The 23,854-nt window shown below is 43.5% G+C and overlaps 1 protein-coding gene across 7 annotated transcripts in view; it reads left to right on the forward strand.

Annotated features, from left to right (window-relative positions):
* SASH1 (SAM and SH3 domain containing 1) overlaps window positions 1–23,854 on the forward strand; it is a 186,389-nt gene that overhangs the window by 156,413 nt on the left and 6,122 nt on the right. For all 7 annotated transcript variants that reach the window (XM_075064031.1, XM_075064030.1, XM_075064032.1 and 4 more), the window contains 6 exons: window positions 2,620–2,755; window positions 2,962–3,131; window positions 4,708–4,917; window positions 7,403–7,553; window positions 9,778–9,891; window positions 21,116–22,242. In XM_075064031.1, the coding sequence (XP_074920132.1) occupies window positions 2,620–2,755; window positions 2,962–3,131; window positions 4,708–4,917; window positions 7,403–7,553; window positions 9,778–9,891; window positions 21,116–22,242 (1,908 nt within the window). The remainder of the gene's footprint in view (window positions 1–2,619; window positions 2,756–2,961; window positions 3,132–4,707; window positions 4,918–7,402; window positions 7,554–9,777; window positions 9,892–21,115; window positions 22,243–23,854) is intronic.

Consider the following 23,854-nt stretch of genomic DNA (forward strand, 5'->3'; position numbering starts at 1 on the left):
TTTCTTTATTTGCAACTGTGTATTTTGCTGGAAGGATTTTAATATGTATTTGTGCTGCGGGGGAGGCTTCTGTCTAGTGTCTATAAGCTGAAAGACCTTGTAACATTTACCATCTTGATTACAGAGACAACTTTTACTTTTTTCTTTCTTTTATTAAAAGCTTTTCTTTTTTAAGACCTGATTGATTTTTTCCCCTTGTTGAGCGCCATGGGAACTTGAGTCTGTACTCACCAGGGAATTGGTGAAGAAAGGAGGAAGGGGGGAGGTGGAATTTCTCCTGTTTTAGATTCACAGGCTTGAATCTATTTGCTCTTTGTGAGGGGGAAGGAGGAGGGGGAAGTGACATTCCTTCTGTTTAAGATTCAAGAGTTTGAATCACAGTGATCTTCCAGGGTAATCAGGGAGGAACCTGGGAGGCAATGGTGGGGAAAGTTTACTTTCCTTGTGTTAAGATCCAGGGGTCTGGGCTTTGGGTCCCTGGATTGCAGGGGCCAGAGTTGTCACAAGGCACTGCAAGTCCTGGTTGGTGGCAGCACTACAAGATCTAAGCTGGTAATTAAGCTTAGAGGAATTCATGCTGGTACCCCATCTTTTGGACACTAAGGTTCAGAGTGGGGCTTATACCATGACAGCTGGAGAAGAGCATGTTGCTGTGTGTGTCATCCCAATGAAATATAGCATGGGTTTACTTTAGGAGGAAGTAGCTCTGCCTAGCACCTAGTGCCTTTTGAACTCCCTGAGAATGGGGTACCTGATGCTGTTAAAGACAAGGGATGAGTGTTAGGCTGCACGTGCCCCAGAAGAAAGAAATGGTGAGGTTTAGGGTGGCAGGTGGAGCTGCAGAACCAATACTGCTGAACAAAGTTATTTCATTGATCATCCTTGTAATGGATATCATCCATCATTTCACGCACAAACATGGCTGCATTGCTCAAGCCCATGTATGTATGCAGCCACGTTGGTTCATAAATAGGATCTATGCTGATGATACTTTTTTTTTTATTGTTCATTTCAAGTGGGCAATTCAGTTAAGAAATAATAAGCTGCAACAAATGTCACATTTCCTCCTATATAATGGAACTTTAAGATAAGATGTTTGGGCCAAACAACCCTTTGAATATTCTACTTAGGAATGAGATAAATCTGAACAACTGTGTGCACATTGGGCTAGTGATCTGCTTCTGCTCTTTTGCTTTCTCTGGAGATTCGCTTGACCTGTAGAGTCATATGCTGGGGAGATATTTCCTGATGATTCTGCAGCATGTAAATAATAGGTTTCATTTAGATGGTTTTGTGACCACACGTCTGTGAAAATGCCAACTATTCTATATATCAGCAGGGTTGGGTTTTGTTTTGTTTTTAAATGTTGTACCATCTCTCTTTGTGGCATCATTTCTCAAACTAAGTGCCTCTGTGCTGCCAGCATGTGTTCAAAAACACGCAAATGCTGCTCTGCTTGCAAATAGCTACCAGAAATGGAAATGATTGCTTTAGCCATTCTTCCAATAGGCTGTCACAATTTCAAAATGGAAAAGATGCTTTTGGATTGTCTATAATGCATGAAGGAATGAACACAGAAATACGTGTTTAAGCATCCTTGCTTTTGTTTATAATTTCTTTGTGCCTGGGTTGCATTTTCTAGTGAATTGTTTTCTCCTTCATGTACACAAACAAAAAACGGCAGTAGTTTGTTGCAAGAAGTTTAAAATTCCCATTTCTGTGTCTTTTGCAGTGTTGTATCTGTGTTGGTCCCAGAATATTAGCAAGACAAGGTGGGCGAGGTAATATCTTTTACTGGACCGACTCTATTGGTGAAAGACAAGCTATCAAGCTCCATAGAACTCTTCTTCAGGACCCGATATTACCTCACCCAACTGGTCATTTCTGTTTGATTTACACCGTGCTACTTATTTTTGCTTATAATATGCAAATGCCTGATTGGGAAAGTTGCTATAGGCTTTTAACTGCTTGTCAAATGTTCTCACTAAGAATATTTAGTGTCTTAATTTTTCATCTCTAAACTGGGAGTTTTGTGTGAAGGATAAACTTTCTCTGCTGGGTTTTTAAACACCTAACAATGCATAAAGTAAAATGTTTCATTTGAGATTTTAAAAATATTATACAAAATGGTTGCCTAAATTGTAATGTGTCAGAGAGAGAGAGAGAGCATGCGCACCAACAAATGATCTTGGGGAGGAAGGATGGTTTTGTGACTAAGGCATTGGACCGGGATTCAGGAGTTTCGATTCCCAGCTCTGCCACAGACTTTGTGTGACCTTGGGCAAGTTATTTAATTTCTGTTTCTCCATCTATAAAATGGGGATAATGCCCCCTTTTTTTCACTTTTTTTTGTCTTGTCTGTTCAGATTGTAAGTTGCCTGGGGTAGGGACTGTTTCCTATTATGTGTTTATACAGAGCCCAGCACAGTGGGGCCCCGACTTCCATTGCATCCCCTAAACTTTACCATAATGCAAACAATAAATACATCATAATGACTTCTGTCCTTGCTGGTAACATGTAGTAGAATATGTACTAAGTTTTCCCCTTAAGATACATGCAAGCAGTCGCCATCTTCCATGGGAATCTGCCAATCTGAAATCAGTTCCTATCTCTTTCAGGACTCCAGCCTTGATGTAATGCCAGGTTCTCCGCAGTCACCACAGCTAGAGACTGATTCTCTGGATAAGCCCAAACTGAAAGCTGGTGGTTCAGTAGAAAGCCTGAGGAGCTCCTTAAGTGGTCAGAGCTCAATGAGTAAGTTCAATTATAATTGCATCATTTTGTTGTTGTTTGTTGTTGTTGTTGCAGGGCACAGATTTCCACAGTAAATAAAATGAAGTTCTTACTAGCATTTTCATGTTTGCCTCTCATCTCTGACAGTGGCAGAAATGAATTGGTGTTGATGAGCCCTTCTCACAAGCATATTTTTTGTAATCTGTTACTCTGGTTCCCATGCACAGGTGGTCAGACAGTGAGCACAACAGATTCCTCAGCCAGCAACCGGGAGAGTGTGAAGTCTGAAGATGGTGATGATGAAGAGCCTCCCTATAGGGGACCTTTTTGTGGACGAGCCAGGGTTCACACTGATTTTACACCCAGCCCTTATGATACTGACTCCCTGAAACTTAAGGTACCAGTTTTCTTCAAATGACATATGCTACTCAGGCAAAAATCCCACTGAAAAGTCAGCCTTCCTCAGGCTAAGCTCTTACTAACAGTATTTAGTCCCTTATTTAGCTGAGGTTGTGCTCCCTGCATTCACATTACTGTACCTGTCTCTTTCTGGTATTGCAGTGTGCTCTTAAGAGTTTTTTGGGTGATAAAAATATAGGTGATAAAATATAGTTCTTAGTATTTTCCAAAATCCAAGCAAACACACTTTAAAATACCAGAGAGGCGGGCAAAGAAGAGAGTGGAGGAGTATGTGTGAAGGGAGTAGAGGAGTTAATTACCATGGAACTGAAAATATATGCTGTAAATTTACTCTCACTCTACACGGATTTGAAAAATCAATTTTTAGATAGTTGTTTTTTTTTTCTAGCAACAGGCAAGCAGAAGAACTCAGCAGAATCAGGCCAGGGTTGTTAATTCCCGACAAAGTAAATAGCAGCCACAGATCTGGCTCAGAATATCAAAGACAAGCCTTGTGGGGAAAGGGCTGCAAAGATAGTATAAAGTTCACTTTTGCACACTTCCAACACTGGGTTCCCTATGTCTAGGTGGCCACCTTGCACTGCCAGAGCTAGTCCACCTGCACTGAACTAGAACAGAGTCTACTCTAATTTGCACTAGCTATGAACAGTCCTACAGAACTGAAACAGCAACTGCAGCTAGACACATAATAGGAGTAGTATCTTGTGGTACTGTCTCTTTAGAATTAGTCATGAATAATCACCGGAGTGCCTCCTATTGTAAGCGGTCACTCAGGATCTGTGTGCTCAGAGTCTGTAGGAGCCATCTTGTCATGTAGCTAATAAAGAGAGTTATGGTTTAAACTTCATATCACTGGCTTGACTCTGGTTCCTGAAACACAAAGACAGCAGTACATTCACAAGGAAGATGTTCTCAGCTGCCTGACCATGTTAAAAAGCAAGACAGTGGAGAGCACCAGCAACGATCCATAGATAACTGAGAACTGCTGGTGTAAGTGTGAACTCCTGGGAACTATTCCAGGATCTGTGACTAACTTGCTGTACGATCTTGGACAAGTCACTTAGGGCTGGTCTACGCTGAAAATTTACATCAGCATAGCTACATCTTGGGGTGTGAAAATCCACACACCTGAGAAGTGTAGCTATACTGACCTAACCCCAGATGTAGACAACAATAGATTGATGGAAAAATTCTTCTGTTGACTCAGCTACTGCATCTCGGGGAAGTGGATTAACTAGGGGGATGGAAGAACCCTTTCCATTGCTATAGTAAGTGTCTGCACTGAAGCACTACAGCAGCGCAACTGCAGCTGTGCCACTGCAGCTTTTTTAGTGTAGACATAGCCTCAGTCTCTGTTTGCTTCTTTCCCCCTCTGTAAAATGGTGTAATAATATGCACCTCACAAGTGTGTGTGATCTATTCATCTTTGCAAATCCCCCTGAGGTCTTCAAATTCTGTGTAAGTGGAAAAACAGAGTGAGGCTAGTGAGTTTGCCTGAATATTGATAGGAATTATGTGCCTAAGTGTCCCATTCTTTCTCGTTGGGCCTTCAGAAAGGTGATATCATTGATATAATCAGCAAACCTCCCATGGGCACTTGGATGGGCCTGTTGAACAACAAAGTGGGCACTTTCAAATTTATTTATGTGGATGTGTTAAATGAGGAGGAAGAGAAGCCAAAGCGACCCACAAGGAGACGACGGAAAGGAAGACCACCTCAGCCCAAGTCTGTTGAGGATCTCCTTGATCGTATTAATTTAAAGGTTAGTTCCTATTCTCTCTCTTGATACGGTTTTGCTATGGGAAGGGGGTGCGTGCTGTTGAGTTAATTAAGTTTTTAAGGGCTACACAGTAAGGTCCTAATCCTGCACCCACTGGAACTTTCACCATTATGTAGTGGAAGCAGAATTGGCTCTTAATTTATGAAGGAGATGTAGCTGATGCATAGTACAAGTAATGTCCAGTGTAATGGACTGCTGAAGGGTTCAGTTACATACATGCCAGGATCCTAATTCATTCAAGAATTGGCAGTGAGATCCAGCACAACAACAAAAAACCTAGCATATATCAAAAGACATTAGGTTACTGTTTCTTTTAATAAGGGAGTTGATAGGCCCTGCTCCAGGAAGCTCAAGGTCAGACACATTGGAGATAAACTATGTCTATAGTTTATTCTTCCTATTACTCTGTTAACTGAAAAGATGTGATATATGTTGTGCATCTACATAGCATGCTGTTTTAGGAGATTGGATTCTAAATCCAACAGCAGGTGTGGCACTGAAGGTTTAGGCAGGTTGTTGTGCCAATGGTTAGGAAAGTATTTATATACTCTGCAGTCCTATAATTTCTTTATTATATGGTTGTTTGCATTTGCTAAACTACTGATTCTTTTTTAGCAGTAGTGAAAAATTCCCTCTGTTTTATTTTTCTTCTTACATTGCCAAAATAGGTTTTTCTGTTAATTCATAGTTAAGGGTTCTGCAGAGTAGAGGGAATAAAATTCAAACGCAGATGCTTGTAGCTTCAGTGATTTCTCCTGTTGTTGGAATGCTTTGTTTAAAGTGTAACATTGACAGACCCCAGTCGTCAGCAGGCGGGATCAAACCTGAGACATATGGAGCTGCATGAGCCTCTACTGTATGAGCTAAAAGCCATCTGGCCCTTAGCTAAGACTGCAGAGCAGACTCATTTAACTCTCTCTCTAAGTGGTCTCAGTGCCACTAGATGGGACAGAACACCACATCCAGGTGGTGTGGGGGTTACAAAAAAGCATTCTTTAAAAAAAATAAACTTACAGTTCTTTTAAAAGCCTGAATTTAAAGCAGCTAAAAAAATAGCCTGTGTGTAAATCCCTTCCAAGGCTTATGCCTATGCAACCGTTTTTCTTCAATGAATGTCTGAAGCTTCTTCAGTGAATGTATGAAGCTATGGAACTGCCCACTGAAAGCCATTGAAAGCACCACGACAGTGATGTATTGCTGTGCAAAATGCAGAAGTGTAGTGTAATCTCTTCTTTCCTTACACAATGTGTGTCCATTATATTTTCTCTTAGCTCAATAATTTAAGCCCAATTTAAAAATTCTGGTCTCAAAATCTTAGACGTTCAAGAAAAAGAAACGGGGATCAAAATCACCTAAGCATGACTGAGGCACTTCGAGTACTTCTCCACCGCAGTTAAAAACCTGTGGCTGGTCCGTGCCACCTGACTCGGGCTCACGGGGCTCAGGCTAAGGGTCTGTTTAATTGTGGTGCAGATATTCAGGCCAAGCTCTTGGACCCTCCCATCTTGCAGGGTCTTAGAGCCCAGGCTCCTGCCCAACCCTGAATGCCTGCACCACAATCAAACAACCTGAGCCCCGCAAGCCTGTGTCAGCTGGCACGGATCAGCCACAGGTTTTTAATCCCAGTGTAGACATATCCTTAACAGCCTGTGTCTCTTGGAAAGATACCCAAGTGCCTAATTCACTTTTGAAAATGGGACTTAAGCACTTTTGAAAATATTACCCATTGAGAATATTGTTGCAAAAAGAATCTGCCATAATAGGTGCATGCCATGTGTTTGACACTGAATTTACAGCAGTTCAAGAACATTGGTATATCAAAACAAGCCTTTTAGTACAAACTAAGCCAGGGGTGGGCAACTTTTCAGAAGTGCTGTGCCGAGTCTTCATTTATTCACTCTAATTTAAGGTTTCGTGTGCCAGTAATAATTTTAACATTTTTAGAAGGTCTCTTTCTATAAGTCTATAATATATAACTAAACTATTATATGTAAAGTAAATAGGTTTTTAAAATGTTTAAGAAGCTTCGTTTAAAATTAAATTAAAATGCAGAGCCACCTGGACTGGTGGCCAGGACCCAGGCAGTGTGAGTGCCACTGAAAGTCAGCTTGTGTGCCACCTTTTGCACGCGTGCCATAGGTTGCCTAGCCCTGAACTAAGCCTTCTAAACGACCTATCCCACTGAAAGAGAGAGGAACTGGTATAGTCTGTGGATGTATATTATGCCCCTCCTATGCCCTGAGTAACACAGGCCCTGCATTTACAGTAAATAGGGTGGATAGGGGGGTCTTTTCTTTGTATTACAGTTGATTCCTAGTAATAAATAATAATCTGTTAGGAAGATAAAGCTGAAGAATAAACAGCCTATATAGGCACGGATTGGCTGAACTTTCCTTTGTTTTCCGGTTGTAGATCTTTCTTATGTCTTGTTGTACAGCTTACTAGTTTCCTGTTTCCCCCCACACAGGAGCACATGCCCACTTTTCTATTCAATGGTTATGAAGATCTGGACACTTTCAAACTGCTGGAGGAGGAAGATCTGGATGAGCTGAATATCCGAGACCCTGAGCACAGAGCTGTTCTCCTCACAGCTGTGGAGCTTTTACAGGAATATGATAGTAAGTGGGTTTGGACTTTTTACCAGTGCCCTGCTGAGGGCTCTTTTGACCACTTCTGGGAGAGGAAACTAGTTGAGGGAGTCTGTTGATATTGTCTAATGTAATCTAGGCATTTCTGTGGTGCCTATGTTAAATAACTAGGCTTCTAGGCAATTGCAGATGGTTTTACATTTGCATTGCACTCCACCACAGTTATTTATTTTCCTGTAAAATCTTCTGTCCTGTGATTGTGTGTGTAACTTTTAAGAGAGAGAATACATCAGCTAAGCTTGAATAGTCAGGATTCTAGTCATAGAACAATATGGGGCTCATTCATCTGGAAATCAAGTGTTGCTAACACAGCCAGTGGGTCCAGTACTGTTGCGAAGAGATTTGTGCTGTAGGTTTATCCTTTCACAAACATTGCCATTTCTCCCTTCTCCTCTGACCTCTCCTTGTACCGTTTGCAATTAGTCTACACTATACATTCTTCTCAGAGCCATCCTTAACTTCTGTCATTCCCCAGGAATAAATTCAAATTATAAACTTTGGGCTTTTTTCCTTTCTGGTTTGGGGCATTTTTGTCGCTTAATATTTTTACCTCATTTACAAGATTGATTTAGTGTGTTCACTTTTTTTGCAGTAATAGTTTTTTATAGTGACTTTCCACTTTGGCTTAAAAATGCAAGGCATTATTTGGAGGGGGGTTGGAGAGAATGAATTCCTCTTGCGTGTGATGGGGTTGGACAAGAAGTGGAGTGGGAAAGAGACAGCTGGAGCCTGTGTGAGCAGCAGCTTCTGTCTCTGCTCCATAATTACATTTTTTTCATGCTCTGAGAATAGGCATCAGACTAGCAGTTTCTGGCGTTTGTTGAAGAACATAACATAACACATCATAAACGGCAGCTGTGCATCAGACGATTGGTGGTTTGACTTCTCCAGTCCTGAATTTAGTTTCTGTACAAAACAGTTTGACCAGACTCTAAGGGCCAGGTCCTGGAATCCAGCACACAGCCTGATTCCCCGTGCTGGGAGTGCTGGGGATAGTCACAGAGCCTGGGAGGAAGGAATTCTCACCACTAGTTTCCCACTCATGGGGAAGAATTTCTAGTAATTCCATCTGATCCTTCCCCTGGCTTCCCCCTGCAGGCTAGGTCAGTTATTTGATGAAAGGCTTTTGACACTATCCCATTAAATAAGTCCCTGCTACACTTTCTTTTATTCATGTCACTATTCTCACCCTTGTAACTTTAGCGCCCTCGTGGCCAAGACAGTCTGCTCTGCAGGCAGCTCTGGCCAAGAGAAGGCGCATGCAGGAATGCAGCAGGAGAAATCCCTTCCATCCCAGGGGCACCTGTTCCAACCCCCCCAGAGTGAACACACACCCCCACAGGAAAAGTACAATGGATATAAGAAAGGGAGATATTTATTGACAGAGGGATGAGAGGAGAAAAACAACAAGAGGAAATATAGGGGGAGCTGTAAAACAGGGCTGCATCCAAACTAAGGCCCCCTGGGCCCAGTGGTAGCACAGTCTGACAGGGCAGACACCGAGCAACGTGTCTGCACACAGAGTTCAGGAGTCCTGAGCAAAGTTCCTGCCCAGTGGTGAGTCTTGAGTGCTCCTGGTCGTCTTCAGTGCCAGTGAACTTTCCCCCAACAAACCCTTCCGGTGCCCTCTCCTGCCGCTCTCTGCAAAGCCACACAGAGCAACCACCTCCCCACTTAACTAGCTACAACCTCCCTCCTTGTTCCCAGTGCAGAGTCACAAGCCCCAGTACTCACAGCCCCATGCAGCTCTGGGCAGCTGTGATACTGGGTCCAGATCCAGCCTGTCCTTCTCGGGCGATTCCTCCCTGGCACAGGGCTCCTCCTGGCTCCTGTCCTGGGCTGTCCCCGATCGGCCGCCCTCTTTTTCCCAGGCTTCAAGCAGGCTCTCCGCTGCTTCCTTCAGAAGAGCCTGCGGGCTGCTGCCTTTCCCCTCCTCAGAGCTCCAGAGCCACCCCTGGAGTTTCCCTCACTTTAAAATGAGGGTATTGTACCGTAGCTTGTCTTCCAACAGCATTATTCCCCATTGTGATTACTTTCCACAGAGCCTTATCCCCTCCTAATGCTCAGATATCTGGGCTGAGGCAGTGGGTGCTAGTTAGTGTTCGGGGAGGAGAGGAAGTGGTTAACCCAAGAACCTGCACCAGATTCCATGTGTAATGGCCTTTTTTTCATTGTGCACTCTCACCTCCTCCAGGTAACAGCGACCAGTCGGGGTCTCAGGAGAAGCTTCTCATAGAAGGGCAGGGACTGAGCAGATGCTCCCCCCGGGATTCTGGCTGCTATGAAAGCACTGAAAACCTGGAGAATGGTAATGAGAGCAAAAAGAATCACTGACATGCCCAGCCTGTGTGTGCAGATGACGTTTGCATCCTTTCTGCTTCTATGCTCCAGCTAAAAGCAGAGCTGCTTTATACTTGGCTTTCTCACTCCCTCATCCTCACGCTCTTTCTCTTTCCCTGAGCCATTGATTTTTTTTTTGTTGGTGGTGGTGGTGTTGCTGCTTTCTAGCACTAACAGAGAACATAGGATTACAGAAGAAAAGCAGATGACCTGGAGATTGTGTTCTGAGAAAACCAGGCCGCCTCTCCCCCTACACCCTCATCTTCCTCTGCCTCTCCCCCCACCTCATCTTCCTCCTGCTCCATGTCCTGTTGTAGTCTTGAGACTGGTTCTCATATTCATAGCTCTTGCTAAGGAAGTATTGGCAATGGGGAACTCCCTTCACTTCTCATTGGGGCTTTGGAGGACTTATTCACAGCCTTAACAAAAAAAACAACCTTTGAAAATGAATGTTCTCTATTTTGGGTAGCGGTTTTGTGTGTTTGCTCAAGATGCATGTTGCATCCTCCTGTCATCAAAGGGACCTGTTGTTGAGATGTTAAAGCATTTGCATGAACCTCAGCAAGTCAATTGAATCCAAATGTTGGCAAGATGGGAGAGCACGAACCACCTACTATGTAGACTCCCAGTTATCCTGGCTTTTGTGATCCTGGGAGATGGAGTCTGAATGGCAAGGCAGATCTCAGCAGAGGCTACAGTCCCATGTTTAGAAGAAGACAAACAATTGTATGAACAAGGGTTGTTTGTTGTATAAAAAGATGTAAAATTGTTATCCGTTAAATTGCTTTTGATCAGTTGAGTTTGGTGATGTCACTCCAGACATCTGAGTTCTGGTACTGCCTCCATCTGCTAGGCGTTGTCACCAATGGCCAGTGCAAATGGGAAAACAAGAATGCGGTTGAAAAAGACCCTGTTCCCCCTTTTAGGTAGCTGTGGCTGCAGCTCCTTCTTCCAGCTGTTGAGGGGGTGGGGACTGGGATAGAAGGTCTTCCCCTGAGTCAATGCCTCCTCTGTCAATGAGCCAGTTGAAGATAACTCCTATAGGGAACACAAATTACCATATGCTAGGAACCCACATGCATGAACTCCATAATGCACTAAACTCCACAGGCCTCAGAGAGGAAGAGATCAGAATTGTCTCCTGAATTTGAGCCTCCTGCTCTACAGTGTTATTGTCACTTGACCAAAGCAGCTTGACCTCTCTGATTTAATTCCCTTGCAGAGGTGGTTGCTTTTAATGACTGTATTTCAAATGTGACTGAAATCTGTATATTGTGCTAAAGAAAGAAAAATGAACATTACTTTGCATATGTTTCTAAAAAAAAATGTAAAAATTACATAGCCTATATTTGATTTTCTGTCCCTTATATTCATAAGAGGTCTCCTAATGAAGGCTTTAGCATTAGGGTTAAATTGCTGCCTGTACATTTTCTTTAATTTAATAAAATCTTCGCAAAGCAATTGTCATTGCCTGCCTGCTTTCAGAATGCTTGCTTTTATGTTTAAACTAATATTTCTATCTAAGCTTTCCAGAACTGAGATCACTAATGCTTTGTATTGCTGTTCAACTTTGGCTTGCTGCACTTTTATACCATTTCTACATACTAGTGCATTCAGTACTTGCTTTGAAAAACTGTTTAGGGTGTAACATTTGTACTGGATTCATTCTCCTTGTGATGAAAGGATTCTGTCAAAGTTGGTTGGTCTGAAGAGTGTCCCGTGTTCTTTGCAAAGTCCACAGACCATCATTGTTTATATGCTTCTTGTTTCCAAAATACATTCTTCAGTTGGCTCTTTTCTGTTAAAGTGAGGATAACCAGCAGCTTAGTACAAGCACATAATGAACCACCAAACAATCATCATCTGCTTTTCTCGCAGTGAGGAGAAATGCATTCTGAAAAGGAAGCAGGTTCTCAGATGGGGGATAGTTATTTTTTCTAATGACAAGTACAGAAGCCTGTTACAAGTGGATATTAATCCTCCTGGCATCAATTCCAAGTTTTCAGAGACTCTATTACAACTTGAACACAAACCCCTGTTTGCTACATACTATATCAGTAGGTGCAGAATTGTGTGTCTGTTTTAGGTACTTGTATGGCAGGCCCCTATGACAGAAGCATTTGAGCACCTCACACTTTTTAATGTATTTATCTTTCTAGCACTTCTATGAAGTGGAAAAATACTGTTTCCCCCATCTGTAAAATGGGGATCTGAGCCACAGAGATATTAAGTGTCTTGCCTGTGGTCACACAGGAAGAATGTGGTGGAGCAGGAACTTAAACCCAGATCTCCTAAATCCCAGGCTAGAACCCTAACCACTGGATCATCCTTCCTCTCCAAGTAAACACAAGAAGAAATGACAAGGCAGGTAGCCATGTCACTTTGTTTAATTCTGTATTTATACCAGTTGACACTGTCATTGACTAGAGAAGCCATGACTGTTGTGCCAACCATCACATCTGTGTTGTGTCAGTAAAAATGTAAAAATCCAAGGAAGTGTAACCACAGAAAACAAAACCAAAGTTAAATTAATGAAATCTGAAGTTAGGGCAGGCAGCCCATTCCTTAACTCACCCTGTTCTGTGTGCTTTTGAGTATTCGCCGCTACAGGGTGATTTTTCCTCAAAATAAAGATTGGAGAAGGGTTGAAAATCTGTTGCTGTAGTCTCCCCACCCCCACCCCTAGATGAAAGGCTAGATTCCAACATGCTGCCACAGAGGTATGGGCACTGAGCGGCGTACAACATTTTCTGACACACTTTCAGAAACAGATGGAGCAGCCTTTGTGAGGAAATGCTGAAATGAGTCCCATATTGGAGGAAGGTTTCCTGCATTTCTACTGAAATGTTGCAACTTCCTGAAATGATGCCACATTTTGTAAGTTGCCTGAGAGGCACAGGCGAGAGAGTGTAAGAAACAGATTTTCCTTTTAGACTAAATGAATTCTTTCTTCGCACGTGTGGCGTTTTGGAGACCTGGTGTCCTGCCATGAAGCAGGCACATGAAATGTATTAAGCTTCAGATCCAAAGCAATCACTGTGCATTATTCAGAAGCCAAGTCTTAGTATCTTCCAGAATGCTCAGAATGCAAGTTGTATTGAAAGGAATCATCCATCACTTAAAAGTAGTACGCTTTAAATCTGAATGAAGCTGAATTCTAAAATCTCTGAATGTAGCTTCCCTTTAGGTAGCAACTAGTTGGCTAATACTACTGACTCTAGGTGCCATTTAGCTGAAATTTGTTTTTTCTCTAGATTGAGAAACAGCTTTCAAACATCAGTTTTTGCACCTGCACTGACATTAGAAAATTCAGTTCTGCCTTTAAAAATATTAAGGTGCCTGATCACTTAGAAAGGAACTATACAGTATGTGCTGTGACTCTGGGTTGTTACCTGCTTTGAGGGGACTTCACCATTCTGATCAAAAGCCTAAGCATCATTTGAGAGTGACGTTCCATCTCTCATTCATGAAAAATAAATCAAGATCTGTCCCTGCACTTTTCAATCAAGAAAATTTGATTTTTGACTTCTTAGTTGTGCAGTGCACCTGTGACAAAAATATGCAAAAACTTTGCATAAAATCTCTGGTTTATATTATTTCAATTGAGTTTGGCCTAATCAAGATGTAACGACCAGTCTAGCTGCCTTTCATTATGCCCCTTGACAAAGCTACATCCAGCCCTAAAAAGACTCCTTGCAAATAACTGAAAGATAGGTAAGGTTGAAAGTGGGTGTTCAGTGTGAAGATTCACTCTAAAAAGGCATTAAGGGGATAAAGGCAGTGACCTCAAATCAAATTTGTGTCTTGCACAAATACAACAAGTTAATCTGTCATCCTTGATATTGCTTCCTGGGATCTGAAAGTCAGACTTGGTTCTTTGCTAATCAGACACCATCAGTGCAACTCCACTGTGCAAGGGCTCAATCCTGAAAGGCGCTGAGCACTCTGGCCCTAGTCTGCAAGGCACTTACGCAAATACTTAATGTTAATTTCCATGGATCTACTCATGTGCTTCAAGTTAAGCACAGTGTTTAAGTATTTAGCTAGATTCACATCTAGATTAATTTGAAGCACATGAATATCCCCAGGGGAGTTAACATTAATGATTTGCATAAGTGTTGTGCAGATTGGGGCTTGCATGCTCAGCACTTTGTAGGATTGAGCCCTCAGTGTGTCCTGTGCTAATGCAGGCACCCATTGACGGCTATTGAATGGTATTGCACAAATGTAACTGGAGGGCACAGTTTGGTCTGTGGCATTTATATTACTGACCATGAAGTATATATGAGAGAGAGAACCCAGCCTGACAGTCAGATCTAAATCTGAGCCTCCAGGACTGGAGGTTTGAAAAATCCAACTTTTAACTGTAAACTGAGCAATTTTCATATGGAAGCCACTGAGGAACAATAAACCAGGTTGCCCACAATGTCATTCTCACAGAATTATTTATCAGAGCAGAAGCACTGTAAACCAGCAAGCAATCCTTGGGACGTGATGAGGTAGCTATTCCTGAGACTGGACAGCTGACCAAACACAGCAAGGGTGGGAACAACCAGTCTCTACTATCCTTATTTGATATCTGGGTTAGTCGATTAAATAGTTGTTTGTTTGTTTGTTTTTTAATAGTGTCCTCATTCCAGGCTGAGCTGTTGCACCACCTCACAAGTGGATGTGGTGTTGAAGGTGGGATCTTATTGAATTTTTTTTTTTTCCCCCTACAGACAGGGTTGCGACAAATCCATAGAGACTGTTAGATGCTAAAGAGCCTCCCCCCCACCCCCAATGCAGGGTCTCTCTTTTATTAACAGAAAAGCTAATGCAGAACCATGAACAAAACTTTCACCTCAACCTCTCAGCTGAGTGACTAAGTCATTCTTTGTCCATCTGTTCCCCTACCTGAGTCCAGTGCTCACTTCCACTCTGGCTCCTCCCCAGGGGTTCTCTCAGTTCCAGGCTCTGCTCCTGCTGGTAGGCTCCTTGCCCCTACCTGAGTAAGATCCTTCTCTGGAGTCAGGGATCCAGAGATGTCTGTCCATTGCAACTCTTCTTCGGGGCCAGGCTGGGCTTCTAGACAGTGTCTGGTTGAGATCAGGGGATGCCTGCTGACTGCAGCTCTCTGTCTAGGAGCTCCCCTCTCTTGGAGCACCACTGATGGTCTCCTCATTCTGGTGAGTTCCCCAAAGAGCTTGCCCTCTAGGCTCCCTGCTCAGGTGTCTCCTGGGAGCTTGTCACCACAGGAGCTTCCTGTCTCCTTTTGCAACTCCCCTCTAACCGAGTTTGGGTGTCCTTTATTAGATCCAGGTGCTTGTTTACCAATCAGCCACTTAGGGAAGTCAGTTGCCCCCAGGGAGGGCCTTCCCAAGGCAGTTATGGGTAGACAACCCTAACTCCCCATAAAAGGCAGCTGCCCCATAACAAATAGTGAATGGGCAGAGTAAAAAAGACCCCAAGCTGCTGATTTACCAAATTGCATCTGGAGAAAAAAAGAAACACATATTATGTATTTTGTATTAGTTTGGCGCATAGATTAAAAAAATACCCATGAGGGTTGAAGATATAGGGCCAGATGCTTGGCTGGTATAAATTTGCAGAGCTCCACTTAGTCAATGTTGCTATGCCAGTTTATACCAGTTGGGTGTCTTGCTCATCGTGGCTTTAATATTTTTTCTTTTGTAGTGTGCTTTTTCCCGTTTGCTCTCACAGTGGCTGATTATGTTACCCGGTCTTGGACAAAACTCTGTCGCCATTGGCAGTTTTGCTGTAAGGACTGAAGGATTTAGTTGAAAGTTTTTGCCATTTAACGGGGAAAAATGACTGTTATGCATGCTTTGATCATTTCCAATTGGACTAGGGTAACTCTAGATAAAGATACCCTTAAACCCATTTGGAAAGTGCAGGATGCAGCAGCTCCTAACCAAGCAGTATTTCCCATTACTACTGCGTGTCTTGATTTGCCCTGAATCTCAAGTTGAAAAGACTTAAATAGATAAAAATCATACAAAGTGGGAGTCGGGTCTCTAAGGAATCAAGACTTATCTATCATCTATCCGAGCCCAAATATGGGGGACCTGCTACAAACGTAATTTGTGGAAAGATTTTGGGTTGGAGCTGAATGTGGAGCATTTTGCTTTCATAATGGGAGGTTTTTAATGGCCTTCTGGATCCAGCCCCTGGAAAGTCTGTACAGCACCCAAAAGATTGAATGTATGTTTATAGGGCGATAGATATACAAAGTCTTTTATGTACGTGGGCTTTTCTGTTTTTCTAAGTAGTAAAAATCACCAGTTCAGGATGTCTAAAATGATCCAAACATCATTCATTAACTGCCCTACATTTTACTGTGCTCCTAGCCTTATTTTTAAAAAACAACCTTAAAATAAGAGGCTGCATCTCTTAGTAAGATCTACAGAGCTTCTTGTCATCTTCATCAACCAATCCATGAGCCAATGCAAAACATGCTCTTATAAAATGATCTTGTCTCAAACAGTGAACATAAAATACTAGTATACCACCCGGTCTTTCCACTCGAGTAGGACATTCTGATTTAAGACTAATGCTAAGGTAAGTCCACTTCTCCCTTTCATAATACAGGAACTCCTCACTTAAAGTCGTCCAGGTTAATGTTGTTTCGCTGTTGCTGATCAATTAGGGAACATGCTCGTTTAAAAGTTGTCCAATGCTGCCTTCTAACGTCGTTTAACAGCTGCCTGTTTTGTCCACTGCTTGCAGGAAGAGCAGCCTGTTGCAGCTAGCTGGTGGGTGGTTGGAACCAGGGTAGACCAGCAGCCCACCTACCAGCTCCCCACTCCCCTAAGTTCCCTGTGCTGCAGCCACCCAGCAGGCTAGCAACTGCAGCTGTCTCTCCCCCAACTGCCATGTGCTGCTCCTGCCCTCTGCCTTGGAGCTGCTCCCAGAGACTCCTGCTTGCTGTACAGGGGGAGGGGGGAAGAAGGGGGAATAATATCAGGGTGTCTCCCCCTCCTCCCAGCTCCTGCACCCCACTTACCCCATCTTCCATAGAGCAGGGGGGACACACAACAGATGGAGGGAGCTTCTAGGCATTAGCTGTGGGTCTCAGGGTATGTCTACATTACGGGATTATTCCGATTTTACATAAACCGGTTTTGTAAAACAGATTGTATAAAGTCGAGTGCAAGCGGCCACACTAAGCACATTAATTCAGTGGTGTGCGACCATGGTCCGAGGCTAGCGTCGATTTCTGGAGCGTTGCACTGTGGGTAGCTATCCCATGTTCCCTGCCAGTTGTCCCGCCCATTGGATTCTGGGTTGAGACCCCAATGCATGATGGTGCAAAACGTGTCACGGGTGATTCTGGGTAAATGTGGACAATTCACCCTCCGTGAAAGCAACAGCAGACAATCATTTTGCACCCTTTTCCTGGATTGCCCTGGCAGATGCCATAGCACGGCAACCATGGAGCCCGTTCAGCCTTTTTTACTGTCACTGTATGTCTACTGGATGTTGCTAACAGAGGCGGTACTGCAGCACTACACAGCAGCATTCATTTGCCTTGTGCATATAGCAGAGATGGTTATCATGTTCTGTACCGTCTGCCATGCCATTGTAAATTGGCAATGAGATGACAGTTATCAGTCGTTCTTGTCATAACAGATAGCTAAGGTTAATGTTTCTCTTACTGTAAAGGGTAACAAAGGGAACCACACACCTGACCAGAGGACCAATCAGGAAACTGGATTTTCAAGCTCAGGGAGGGAATGTTTGGTCTTTGTCTTTTGTCTGTCTCTGGTATGAGAGGATCTTTCTATCTTCAAGTTTCTAATCTTCTGTTTCCAAGTGTAAGTACAAAGGTAGAAGACAATAGGTTTTTATATTGTTTTTGTATTTACATGTGTGTAGTTGCTGGATGTTTTAAATTGTATTTCTTTCTGAATAAGGTGTTTGTTCATTTTTTCTTTTAAGCAATTGACCCTGTATTGTCAACTTGATACAGAGGACTATGTTTATGTGTTTTTCTTTCTTTATATAAAGCTTTCTTTTTAAGACTGTTTGAGTTTTCTCTGGGTAGGCTAAGGAACGAAGGGAGGGAAATTCTCTTTGTTTAGATCTACGGGAGGGTGGATCTGAACAGCCTCAGGGGAAGAAGGAGGGGGTGGGAGAGATACTTAATCTCTCAGTGTTTGTGTTTCAAGGACTTGAAGCTTTATCTTCCGGGGACCTGGGAAGGGTAAGAGGAGACAAGGGGAGGAGGTATGTCCTTGTTGTAAGACTCAGGCTCTGAGTCATTGGGGGTCCCCCAGGGAACGTTTTGGGGAGACCCGAGAGAGTGCAGGCCCTAAATTCGGCTGGGTGGCAGCGATATCAGATCTAAGCTAGTAATTAAGCTTAGAGGGTTATTGTCTAGCTTCTCATTTTATGGAACGCTAAGGTTCAAATCTGATAGGAGAGCTGTGCACAGTTCATGTAGCTGTCTGCTGCTGTCATCTGGTGCCCCTGGGCTGAGGTCGGCGGGGCGCAAAGCAAAAATGGAATGACTTCCCCTGAGTCAATCCTCCTTTAATGGTATCTAAAAATGTCAGTCCAGCTAGAATACCGGTGAAGTGTACCAGAGGATAACCGTGTAACCAGAGAGCACAGCCGCTTCCGTGTCAGATCCACAGAAATGATGAGCTACATTCTAATTCTAAGGGGTGCCCTGAACAACCCACACGTTGCTTCCCTCCTCCCCACCCTCGGTAACATTGCAGTGTCCTCCTTTGTGGTGATGGAAATATATAAAGCATGCAGGAATAAGAAACATCCTGACTTTTAGTGAAGCATAAAATGACGGGGGAGGGCAGCCTCACAGCTGTATGATAAGTCCAGGCAGACATTAACGTGCAGGGAGAGAGCCCAGCATCCCGCTGCTATGAGTAGTCCAGGCAGTACCAGAATCTTTTCTTGTTACCATGAAAGCGAGGGGGCTGATGGAGCTCGCCCAAGTTGCTATGATGAAGATGTGTTCACGAGCCGTTCTTGACCATCTACTGGGAATGACCGGAGAGTCATTCATGTTTTACAGGTGCCCTGGCCGACCTCACACTGTAGGCCAGCTAGAGCACTCACGGGCTTGATGATGGAACGGAGCATTCATATTGTACGCTCTGCACCGGGGAGGGGGAGGGAGGAGGATACTGCTCGTTCACTGCCGCAGCATCCGTCTACCAGCAGCATGCCAGTAAATAGGGTGACATTGAAAAAGTCAAGAAATATTTTTTTTCCTTTTCTTTCACGGGGAAGGGGGAGTTAAATTAACGAAGTTATACCCTGAACCACCCCGGACAATGTGTTGGAACCTTACAGGCATTGGGAGCTCAGCCAAGAATGGCAAATAGTTTTTGGAGACTGCTGTTGGACTGTGGGTGAGGCTGGATGTCCTCAGTTACCCCCTTCCCTCCCTCCATTAAGCGTCCATTTGATTCCTTTGGCTTTTCCGTTACGCTTGCACACAGGCACTGTGCTGTGGACTCTGTATCATAGCCTGGAGATTTTTTTCAAATGCTTTGTCATTTCGTCTTCTGTAACGGAGCTCTGATAGAACAGATTTGTCTCCCCATACAGCGGTCAGATCCAGTCTCCCATACGGTCCATGCTGGAGCTCTTTTTGGATTTGGGACTGCATCGCCACCCAGGCTGATCAGAGCTCCACTCTGGGCAAACAGGAAATGAAATTCAAAAGTTTGCAGGGCTTTTCCTGTCTACCTGGCCACTGCATCTGGGTTCGGATTGCTGTCCGGAGCGGTCACAATGGTGCACTGTGGGACACCGCCTGGAGGCCAATACCGTCGGTTTGCGGCCACACTAACCCTAATCCGATACGGTAATACCGATTTCAGCGCTACTCCTCTTGTGGGGGAGGAATACAGAAACCGGTTTAAAGACCCCTTTATATCGATATAAAGGGCCTCGTTGTGTGGACGGGTGCAGCGTTAAATCGGTTTAACGCTGCTAAAATTGGTTTAAACACGTAGTGTAGATAGTGTAGACCAGGCCTCAGCAAGCTGATTTAATTAACAAGGCAGTGTACTTAAGCCTGGGGTCAGCTACTTAAAGGGGAAATGCACATTTTTTCTCTTATACACAGGGTGTGTATCTCTGTCTGCCCTCCCTCCTTTCCTGCTGCCTTGTAGAATGTTGAGAGTTAACCCTTGAGGGCTCAGTCAATTGCTAGTTCATTTAGCAGTAAGGCATTCCCTGGGAAATATCCCACCCTCTGACTCCTCCACCTCAGCCAAGCTTCACAATCATCATCACTGTGTACCAGTATTAAATTGTTTGTTTAAAACTTATACTGTGTGTATCTATCAATAGATAGATATAGATATAATGTATGTGTGTATGTATAGTCTTTTGTCTGGTGAAAAAAATTTCTGTGGAACCTAACCCCCTTATTTACATTAATTCTTATGGGGAAATTGGAATCGCTTAACATCGTTTCACTTAAAGTTGCATTTTTCAGGAACATAACTACAACGTTAAGTGAGGGGTGACTGTATAAGACACATTTCTCTGACTGCTAAACACAGCCCTCGAAAGAGGCTAGTGCAATAGCAGTCCCAAAACAATTCAAACTGCCTCATGGTTTCCCCTTGTAAACAGGTCTCTGCACATTTAAACAGTGAAATAATAGGGTGGCAGGTCTGTCATAATTCTATTTAATAAACATTATCTCAAAAGAAAAACAACATTAAGGGATAAAATCCATTCTTCAAGAGTGAGTTCTCAAGCATAATTAGAAAACAAATAATTATTGACCTAATGTAGCCACAAACATGCCAAAACTGTCTGATTTTTATAAGTTATTTCTTTGTAGGGGTCAAATCTTTTACCATAATGTATAGGCTATAGCTACACCAAGAAAAGTTGTATTAAGCCATGTCATCTTTGCAAATTTGGGTAAAGACTAGAATTTATCTTAAATTTATCTCACTACTTAGGGATATTAAGCAGCTCTTATAAATCAAACTAGAAGCTCTCAAATGAGTCTGGGCGGAACTGTCCTGAAGTGCAGCATAGGTAGAGACACCAGAAAAAAGGGACAAGACACAGACATGTCTTCAGTTACCAATGAAGAATCCTTGTGTTTCAAAGGCATTTAGTGGTGATGCAGGTTCCTGACGGTGCTTCTTTTGTACATTTCTCCTCCAATGATTTGTAATGTCTTTTGTTCTTAGGCAAGACTCGGAGGACGTGTCTGTTGCCCACAAAGTCAGCCAGTGAGCACTGTTTTAACGGAAACCAACTGCCAAGTTATCCAACTCTGCCTTTGACTAAATCAGTAGAAGCTCTCCAGCAAGGAAAGAAGGAAATACGGTTGAGCTGCTTTCATCATGCTCCCAAGAGCTGCATCAAGCCTTCAAGCATCACAGGTTTGAAGAAGAATCGCAGAAGTTTACCAGCAGCTGTCTGCCGGAGCTGTGAGACTCTGGATGGCACCCAGAATGCGGCTAAGTGGCCAAGATCTCATTCACTGGATGACCTCCAAGGAGAATCCAGCACTGACCTACCGAACACTAGTAAGAAAGTAGATTCTTTCCCTCAGGATGCACTGGATGTAGCAAAAAAGACAACTGGCTCTGTCCTGAAGCCTAAGGCTCCTGGGGGTGTCATGAAGGCAGAAGAGAATCTACCTAAGCAAAATAAAGGAACTGCTGATTCTCAGAAGGGAAAAACTAGGAAATTGGACTACTCAGTAACAGACACTTCAAGTGGGACTCCTACTCAGTACCTGCTTAAACGCTGGGAGGCTCTGCCTACTTCAGTTACACACAATGTAACAAGGACACCTCTGGAAAATCATCATAAAAGCAGTCATGACCTTGAAAGGGCTGATAACTCTCCAGTCCTCAAGGAAGCTCTGAAAGCTGAGCAAAAAGGCGTGAGCGAGGCAAGAATTCAGTCAAAAAATCTTTCACAGCCACCACCAGTCCCTGCCAAAAAAAACCGAGAACGCCTTTCTAATGGACTATATCATCCCCCTCTGACCCTAAGTGGAGCCCTTTCAAGTCCAGATGCACCATGTTTGCCAGTAAAAAGGGCCAGTCCATCCAGCCCCATTGATTGCCGTGTAGTACCTGACTGTAGGCCCTCTTCTGAGCAGCCCAGTACTCCTCCAATCACACTGCCCCCTTGGCTAGCTGAGCTTTCTGAGACTGCTAGCATTCAGCAACATGTGGTAAAGCTAGGCCCTGCTTTAGCCAGGAAAGTCTCTTGTACTAGAGGACTGGATCTGGAAATGTTGATAGAAAACAAGTTGCAGTCTGAAGAGATTGATCTCACAGAGGAACCATATTCAGACAAGGTGAGAAGGGGCTAATGTCTCAACATTTTAACTCTGGCCTTTATAACAGCTCACTTTTCATTATATCTGGTGAATTATTTGTTCTCTCTAAATCATTGGAAAAGATGAAAGTATCTTCCAGGCACCCTGTTGTTAGTCTGACAGGCCGTTCTGTGTAGTATATCAGGCCTCACACCCAAAGGCAGTCTTTCAATACCACTAAAGTAAATAGCTGTTTGGGGCCTTGCTGCTTTGAACTAGGGTGACCAGATGAGAGGAAGGAAATATCAGGACACATGGGGGGAGAAGGGGGGTCGCCGGCAGAGGGAAAAAAAAGTCACCAGAGTGCGTCCCGACCGATGCGTCAAGAAACACCTAAATATCGAGACAGTCCCAGTCTCGATTTTATCGGGATGTCTGGTCCCCCTACTTTGAACTCTGCATTTCCTGCAAGCTCTGCTACTTCCTGCATGGGTTTGTCTTCTCCAACTATACGGTTTAAAAGAGAATAGAACCATATACCTCCTTACTCTTCAGCAAGAGGATTTAACGAGGAGGCAACTCCTAGAAGTGGGCATCTGGGCATGAGTTTGGGATCGAGGCTGACCCTGATTACTCTATAGCCATTCCTTTTGAAAGACAACACAGTTCTCCCCATTAATTCTGTTCTGTCCTTTCTCACACCAGTGATGCTTCTCAGAACTAAGGTGAGTTCAGAGACCCTCGCTGGAATTTGTAGAAGGGTTCAGCAGCCAATGTGCTGAGTCATAAGCGTAGCAGTGGGAGCTTCTGGGTGCTGAGCACTTTGGGAAAATCTGACCTGTAAATAGGTGCCAGAACTGAGCTTATTTGAAAATCAGGACCCCATCTCACTTTGAGGAGTGGGTGAAGCCAGCTTAATCACTCAGTGTTGTAGACTTACCATTCGTTGCATAACCAGCAACAGGCATTACATATTAGTCAGCTTGCTTTGATGTCCACTTTTTTCTGACCAAAAACCTTGCAAGTACTCTCTCAGGGAACAAAAGTTTGGGAGAAATATATGCATACACGCACTTCAAATGAGTGCTGATTTTGAGCAAGGAAAATGGAAGGGGAAACTGATCAGTTGAGGTTCATTGTCCATGCTGGATGAAGTGCAACAAGGATACAAAGAGAATAAATGGTGAAAGTCAATCCAATTAAATGTGTTTTAATGATATAAGGCAACGATGTGCCACCCTAAGTGTGTCTAACTGAGGCAGCTGCAGGAACAGACCCTAATCTTGCAATGATGTGTTGATGCTCCATTGATATGTGACAGCACTTTGTCATCATAGTGCAGCAGCTGCATGAATTGATGCAGTGAAAGGATATGATGAAAAGACCGTTTCATCTCCGTTCCCTCCACATGTTTCTGGCTGTTGGGAGGGAAGATGTGTTTCCCACTCCACTCTTGCCTAGTGCAGGGCTGAAATGGAGCAGAGTTTGTCCTACACAGACCGTGTTTGCACTCTGCCTTACATGTCTCATCACCTCTTTTCCCTGCCTGACACACAGTGAGTCCTACCAGAGATAGGGATAACATCTCAAGGACTAAACTCATTGGAGCAGAAACTATCTTTTTGTTATGTTTGTATCACACCTAGCATAA

Source organism: Chelonoidis abingdonii, chromosome 3 (genome assembly GCF_003597395.2).
Source record: "Chelonoidis abingdonii isolate Lonesome George chromosome 3, CheloAbing_2.0, whole genome shotgun sequence".
Taxonomy (NCBI): Eukaryota; Metazoa; Chordata; order Testudines; family Testudinidae; genus Chelonoidis; species Chelonoidis abingdonii.